At 47.1% G+C, this 7,679-nt stretch overlaps 1 protein-coding gene across 3 annotated transcripts; it reads left to right on the top strand.

The window, feature by feature from the left end:
• Positions 1–1,157: 1,157 nt before the first annotated feature.
• Positions 1,158–6,925, top strand: LOC110505054 (uncharacterized). Of its 3 annotated transcripts, none has more exons than XM_021584000.3 (5): positions 1,158–1,493; positions 2,054–2,409; positions 3,257–3,459; positions 5,070–5,187; positions 5,404–6,925. In XM_021584000.3, the coding sequence occupies exons 2-5, from the start codon at positions 2,115–2,117 to the stop codon at positions 6,492–6,494; spliced, it is 1,707 nt and encodes a 568-aa protein (XP_021439675.3). In that variant the 5' UTR covers positions 1,158–1,493; positions 2,054–2,114; the 3' UTR covers positions 6,495–6,925. The 3 variants fall into 3 exon arrangements, with proteins under 3 accessions (XP_021439675.3, XP_021439673.3, XP_021439676.3); XM_021583998.3 differs by having other exon boundaries at positions 1,181–1,493; positions 5,401–6,925; XM_021584001.3 differs by lacking the exon at positions 1,158–1,493 and having other exon boundaries at positions 2,287–2,426; positions 5,401–6,925.
• Positions 6,926–7,679: the final 754 nt, after the last annotated feature.

The raw sequence follows: 7,679 nt of genomic DNA, 5'->3' as shown, positions 1-7,679 counted from the left end.
CACGATGGCGCACGCGTGCAGACGTTTGGGTTCTGTGAAAGGGTGCATACTGCCAGCTGAAGTGTGTTATTTATTTGAACAGTCAAAGTTGGCGATTTACTGCCATCTACAGCTATGGAATGTTTGCTCACAAGCATAATTCATTGGCTGATCCCATAGGAAGCCTCACAAAGTTGACTACTTCAAAATGGTGAAAGTCCTCGATGGCGCTGCCCATCCTAAATGGGCTTTTGTGCACTAGAGTCCTATCTCTATGGGCAATAAACACAATGGGTTTTATTATGAATTGAGTTTCAAATCTAATTTCTTAGTACTTCTGGTATGGTGTGTGCTGCACGAGTTTTGCAATTTATTAATCAGAACATCCCTCGCCACACTGACCAAAGGGGAGCAAATGTACCACTAACTAGTTGCTAATGTGACGATAATAAATAACTGCAAATGCTATGATCTGGACAAGACAAAGGCAAAGGTAAGAGGCAAAGGTAAGAATGGTAAGGTAAGAATCTCTGGATTAACTATCTAATGTTAGTTAAATGTAGTATTGAATAAATTGGAAAAATGTATTTAAATGGACAATTCTGTGAACTGTCTTGTGCACGTTTTAAATTGACACAATACCTGTTAGCAAAGATGTCAGCTAGAAATGAAGTGCAGGAGCTTGCAGGGATTTGTCGACTTGCATGATGTCTGCTTTGCATGATGTCTGCTTTGCATGATGTCTGCTTTGCATGATGTCTGCTTTGCATGATGTCTGAGAGTAAATAGAGACGAATATATTGATAACCATGTAAATCTCTCGGACAAGGTGAGTTATCAAAATGTCACCAGGGTAAGCCTACACGAAACACAACCCTTATTTTAAGTGTTTCTAAAATTTCCTATGGGAAAATGAATGGTGGAAAAACGATTGGAACCATTTTTCCTTTATTTTTTAAAACCTTTTATTTAACTAGGCAAGTCAGTTAAGAACAAATTCTCATTTACAATGACGGCCTACCCCAGCCAAACCCTCCTCTAACCCAGACGGTGCCCTATGGGACTCCGGATCACAGCCGGTTGTGATACAGCCCGGGATCAAACCCGGGTCCGTAGTGACGCCTCTAGGTCCATTTCCCTGTTTGACCCTTAGGTTTTATGGGTATTATGACACCTCCACTGTGAGGCTCTATGGAGGACTGCTCCTCCGACCTAGGGAGTGCCAATATGGCCGACTAGTGGCCAATACATAGCTTCAGCAATCCATGTGTTACATACGTCAATCGTCTAAACCCATGCGTCGCCTCAAAATGACATTTTTTAGGATGTGGTTGTATACGGTAATGTCTACTACGCATGCGCAATGTCATCAACGGTGCTTGGAAGGGAGGATATAAAGTTGGATCTATTTTTCCTTTGTCATATTGACGCTTGGCTTATCTACAGTGTTCATACGTATCGGTTGTCGTTTATAACAAACGGTGGTTCGTCAGCCTGATTTCAGCGACTGCACGGTACGTAACGCTAGCTAGAATTACTAGCCTAGCTGCCACTTGAGCCAAATATGTGCTTGAGCTGTAGGTTAACGTTAGCGAGCTAGCTAGCGTTGTATTCAAGAAGGAAGCTTTACATGGTCGGATAGCGACGATCGTTAGTTAGCTGGCTTTGTACTGTAACGTTAGTGTTGCTACATATTATGGTCTAGCCTTAGTGGTGTTGTAATAGTAGTCGAGTTTGCTAGATTTATAAAGCTTTTGGTAGCAATCAAGCTAACGTTAGCTAGCTAGCTAAACCTCAAGTGTGGTAGCTCGGTCGCGCGGTAAAGATGGGTTCACATTCACGGTGTGCTACTTGTTTTTCCTCACGCCATACGACGTTAGGCTGTCTTGTTCAACTGCTGTATTTGTTGGTAGTGAGTAGCTAGGCTACTAACTAGAACAATTATAATAATTCAGAAGTTAGCTACTGGTTTAATTACAGGTATGTATGATGCTGCTGACTAACGTACCGTTGTCACTCACTGATAATGTGACTTGGTAACGTTCAACTCTAGCTATTACTTTTCGTGTTTCAGTTGAATATCTGCCTGGTCCAGTTTCCCATATCCATCGTGTGATCGCCAAGGCAGCGAACCCATGGCGGACTCGGTGGAGACGTTCCAGACCCACCTAACCTCAGTCATGGACAGTTTGATCCGCGCATCGGTGTGCGAGATCACCAAACTGTTCCAGGACACGGTGAATGACTATCTGGTGGAAATATCGCTGAACAGGAAGGAAATGGACGCTCTAAAACTCCGACTCCGACTGACGGAGAACAAACTGAGAAATGAACGCAAGTACGGGATGGGGTGGGCAGAGAATCGCCGCAATGCTGGTTTGATAGTGTCTGAGGACGGTGGGCGGAAAAAGCGGAAAATTGAAGTGCCTCGTAAGTGTTCATATTTAGTAAGTACAGCCACAAGCATCACGGACCATAAAGTAGTTTATGTATTTGTTTTTCCATATGTATTAAACTGACATCATTCATCAGATAATTATTGAAATGTTATGTGATTGCATATCACATCAATACAAGTTGATTTTCTTGTGTACCATTAAGTCGAAAGCCTGTAATGCTTGTGTGAAGAGGTGCTTGTTATGTTGGAAGCCATCTGGCAGAGGCTGAGCTGTCTCATCTCTCCTTCTCTCTACTCCTCCGCTCTCCCTCCCCCACCACCTCCTCTTCATTTTCTATCTTTCACCTCCCCCACTCCTATCTCCGCTCTCTGCTCTCCTTCATCACAACCTCTCCTTCTCCCTCCCTCCCTGCCTCCACCTCCTCCCTCCCTGCTCGTCATCCTGCCCTCTCCTTCTCCCTGCCTCCACCTCCTCCAATTCTCTATTTGCTTTCCTCTCCCCTTTTCACTCCCACCCCCTCTGCTCTCCTTCATGCTTCCTCTCCTTCTCCCTACTCTGCCTCCTCTCCTTCATGCTCTCTCCCTTCCCCCAACTCATCCACTGTCAATGCGCCCCTCTTCTCCTGCGCCATGCCATTCCTCCTCCCGCTCTCCTTCAACATGCTTTCTCCCTTCCCCCAACTTCTCCACTTCTGTCACCGCTCCCCTCCATCCTTCATGCCCCCCTCTGCCTCTCTCCCGCTCCCTGCCATCCCTTCTCCTCTCCTTCATAATGCTCTCTCCCTTCCCCCTCTATTTATATCACTGCTCCGCTCTGTCCCTCCCACTCTTTCCTTAATGCTCCCTCCTCCTCACCCCATCCTCTCCCATCCTCCACAGGAGGAAAGCAGACGCTGGGCCTTGCCTTGGGAGGCGCGGGGGAGGAGGAGGAAGGAGGAGCAGCCAGGGTAGTAATGGGGGGAGGGTGGAAGGAGGCACGCGAGCTGTACCTCATTCAGTTCCCCGGGGAGGAAGGAGAACTGGAGGAGGAGGGGGGCTGTGTTTCAGGAGAGGGGGAGGAGACGGACAACATCAAAGAGGAGGTGAGGGAGATGAGTCTGAATATGTCCTACACAACGTCACTGCATCAGAGACCACTATACTGAACACAAATCTAACGCAACATGTAACATTTTCAAAGATTTTACTGTCTTACAGTTCATATAAGTAAAACCGGTCAATTGAAATGCATTCATTAGGCCCTAATCTATGGATTTCACATGACTGGGAATGCAGATATGCATTTGTTGGTCACAGATAACTTTAAAAATAAAAAGTTGGGTGTGGATCAGAACCAGTGGTGTGGCCACCATTTGCCTCATCCAGCACAACGCATCTCCTCAGAGTTGATCAGGCTGTTGATTGTGACCTGTGGATTGTTGCACCACTCGTCTTCAATTGCTGTGTGACGTTGCTGGATATTGGCGGTAACTGGAACACGATGTCATACACGTTGATCCAGAGCATCCCAAACATGCTCAATGCTGACATGTCTGGTAAGTATGCAGGTCATGGATGAACTGGGAAATGTTCAGCTTCCTGGAATTATGTACAGATCCTTGCAACATGCGGCTGTGCATTATCATGCTGAAATATGAGGTGGTGGATGAATGGCCTCAGGATCTCGTCACTCTATCTCTGTGCAATCCAAATTGCCATCAATAAAATGCGGTTGTGTTCGTTGTCTGTAGCTTATACCTGCCCATACCATAACCCCACCGCCACCATGGGGCACTTAACAACGTTGACATCTGAAAACCACTCTCCCACATGACCCCATACACGTGGCCTGCGGTTGTGAGGCCGGTTGGACGTACTAACAAATTCTCTAAAACTACGTGGGAGTTTGCTTATGTTAGAGAAATGAACATTCAATTCTCTAGCAATAGCTCTGGTGGACATTCCTGCAGTCAGCATGCTCCCTCAACTTGAGACATCTGTGGCATTGTTGTGACAACGGCATATTTTATTGGCCTTTTATTGTCCTCAGCACAAGGTACACCTGTGTAATGGTCATGCTGTTTAATCAGCTTCTTGATATGCCACACCTGTCAGCTGGATGGATTATCTTGCCAGAAGATAAATGCTCACGAACAGGGAGAACGTTTTGTTTTGTGCGTATATGGAACATTACTGGGATCTTTTATTTCACCTCATGAAACATGGGACCGACACTTTACATGTTGCGTTTTATATTTTTGTTCAGTGAAGTTTGTAAAAATAACAATGTTCTCAGTCTCACCACATGCTGATACAATGTTCATCTGCTGTGGTTGTGTGAGATGGCGTGGATGTTGGAAAGACACTGATTTGATATTCAGGTGCAGAAGTGCTTGTTCAGAAAGTGCACTCAAGTGTAGAACGTTGTAGACCCTAAACATGAATATAATTTTAGGGCGGAGCAGCTGTGTATTCTACCAGGTGACTTAAAGAATACAATTGTCTTCATGTCATCTTAAACTGTCTAAACATTGTACGTTTGCAGAAAATGCCCAGTGTAAAACTTGAACAGTGTTCTTTGGGGTACTTGCAAAGTGCACTTTCATAAGTATTTACATGAAATGCTGGGGGTGCTAGTGAACTCTGCATTGCATTAATGTTACTGTATTGTAGTCTATTGTGGGTAATGTAGTTAGTTTTGCTCTGTCTGTAGTCCAGTGACGTGGTGGAGGGGGGCTACCAGCCTGCGTCTCTGCGGCTGATCAAGGAAGCCCTGAAGATGGACCCGCCCAACCAGAACCGCCATACTGGATCCAGAAACCACAGCGAAGGTACTGACACTAGCTCGGAACCAAAAACATGATTACAACAACTCTTGGATAGAGCAATAACCCCAATGGGAATGCTGAAGTTTTCTTGTATGTTTCACAGGACACTTGTTAACGCCTTTGGCTCTGTACAGTGTTGTCTGCAGTACATTGTTTGCATGTGCCTTCATAGTACTGCTCCTCTAACAGACCCTCTCTCTCCATCTCTCTGCCCAGCAGGAGACATGGAGTTCAGCCCTATGGCCCTGAAGCGGCCCTCAGCCGTAAGGCATGAAGAGGGGGATGAGGAGGAGTGGGACGTGGGGTCCCCTCCAACAGAGGTGTCGGAGGGGGTGCTGAGCGTGGAGGACCTGAGTGGGCTGGAGACGGCCCTGAGGGCAGAGAGGGGGCGCCAGCAAGCAGCCCTGAGGATTCCTCCCACAGCAGGCTCCAACCACGGCTCCATGACCCCTGACCTGGAAGTCATGGCAGGCAGCGAGTTCAGCCTGGGCCAGAAGTACATTGGTCTGGATGGGTTGGAACAGGAGGGGGCGCTGGGGAGTCCCACACCCTCAGAGAGGGACTCTAGTGATGCCCTGCAGGGTCCTGGTGCCCGTCTGAAGGAAGGTGAGAGGGCACTGCCAGGGGGGGCTGGAGGAGTGCTGCAGCCACGCTGGCCCAAGAGGCCGAGGGATGGTGAGGGGATGGAGGAGCAAGGAGGCTCAGATGAGGCCCTGCATCACCCATCTGCTCCGGGTAGCGTGGATGACAGTGGTGAGGAGGAGACCGGAGACCTGATGCATTTCTGCACGCAGTGCGGCGGGGGCTTTGCCAACGAGGCTGAGCTGGAGGAGCACCCCTGCCCCCTGGGGGACACTCACTTGCAGGGAGGGACGGAGGCCACCCTGTTTCCCTGCGCCTCATGCGGCCACGCCTTCAGCCATGCCTGGGCCCTGAAGAACCACGAGTGTGTGTGCGCGGCCGAGCGGCCCCACCGCTGCGAGCTCTGTGGGAAGGGCTTCACACACTCTCGCTCGCTGGAGAGGCACCAGGTGGTTCACACTGGAGAGAGGCCACACCGCTGCCAGCAATGCGGGCGGAGCTTTAGTCGCCTAAGCAACCTGGAGAGGCACCAGCGGATCCACACGGGCGAGCGTCCGTACGGGTGCGAGGTGTGCGGCAGGCGCTTCAGCAGGGTAGAGTACCTGAAAAGACACCAGCTGATCCACAGTGGAGACCGAGACAAGGCCGGCAGCGCCCACCAGTGCTCTCAGTGTGGGAAAGGCTTCAGTGAACCAGAGCAGCTCAAAAACCACGAGTGCTTTTTATAGTTCGATAATTGAGATTTACCATGATTTGTTTGGGGGAGGGGAAAGTTGAAAGAAATTCCTGCTCAAGGTAGAAGTTGCTCCCTAACAGATCTAAGATTATTTTACTCTGGCCTCAATCCTGAAGTTGACCAATAGAAATGCAGTCTAAAGCTCTGACCTTGTATCAGTGGTTAGGGACAACTTCTACCTACTCAAAAAAAAAAGGCAATGACGGTCATCCAGGTTGAGAGGCCAAATTGTATATGGAGAAACTTGTGTGTTTTGTATGTTTCTCAAATGTACATTGTGTCTTTTATATTATGAAATGTAGTATTTTCACTTTGAATACATCAATCATGGCCTTGTATCTTGACTTTACAAAAACTATTTTGTACTATTCGTTTGTTTTCTGTATTATCTATCAGGAATAAACACTTGACTTTATTCAGTGACCAATGGTCTCCTTTCATATACTGTCAATTGCCAGTTTTTCAGCTAGAAATTGTTTACTTTTGCCCCCCCCCCCCCAGACCAGCTGGAATTTAGTATCCTACTTTGGTGCTACTGTAGCAAACAGATTACTACTTGTTGGTGTCATTAGGATTTTAGACGCTAGGTCGCGATGACTGAGTCGTTGTATCAACAACTTAGTGACAGCAACACCTACTGATAATGTTCTGGAATCGTATCCTTTCACTAGTATGGCACTGGCAGAAACTAGAGAGATCGACTTCGTCACAGCTTGCTTCGTCTTGTTCAAGACCACAGTGGGTGAGATTCATAAACTACTACTAAGTCCAAGCATGCAGGAGCTTCAAATGGAGATCTGGGGTGTATTCATTACGCTGATTCTGTTACAAGAAGGTAGTATAGGTATCACAGGAGGCTGCTGAGTGGAGAACAGCTCATAATAATGGCCAGAACAGCATATGGAATGGCATCTAACACCTGGAAACTATGCCATTCCACTGATTCCGCTCCAGTCATTACCACAAGCCTGTTCTCCACAGTTAAGGTGCCACCAACCTGTGGTAGGTATATGGTTTTATGTTGGATATTTGATTTTCTCTCAATAGCTATGACAAACATTTTATATTTTGAATCTGGGGAGGATGGAGAACAATCAACACCTTTTGTGTGAATTTAAAAAAAATTCTGATTTCAATATTCAAATCTAATTCGATACAAAAACATGGTATGTACTCC

The sequence above is a fragment of the Oncorhynchus mykiss genome, chromosome 25 (genome assembly GCF_057628025.1).
Source record: "Oncorhynchus mykiss isolate SJ-2025 chromosome 25, ASM5762802v1, whole genome shotgun sequence".
Classification (NCBI taxonomy): Eukaryota; Metazoa; Chordata; class Actinopteri; order Salmoniformes; family Salmonidae; genus Oncorhynchus; species Oncorhynchus mykiss.
The sequence above is the reverse complement of the archived record's forward strand: the minus strand, read 5'-3'. Positions and strand labels throughout refer to the sequence as shown.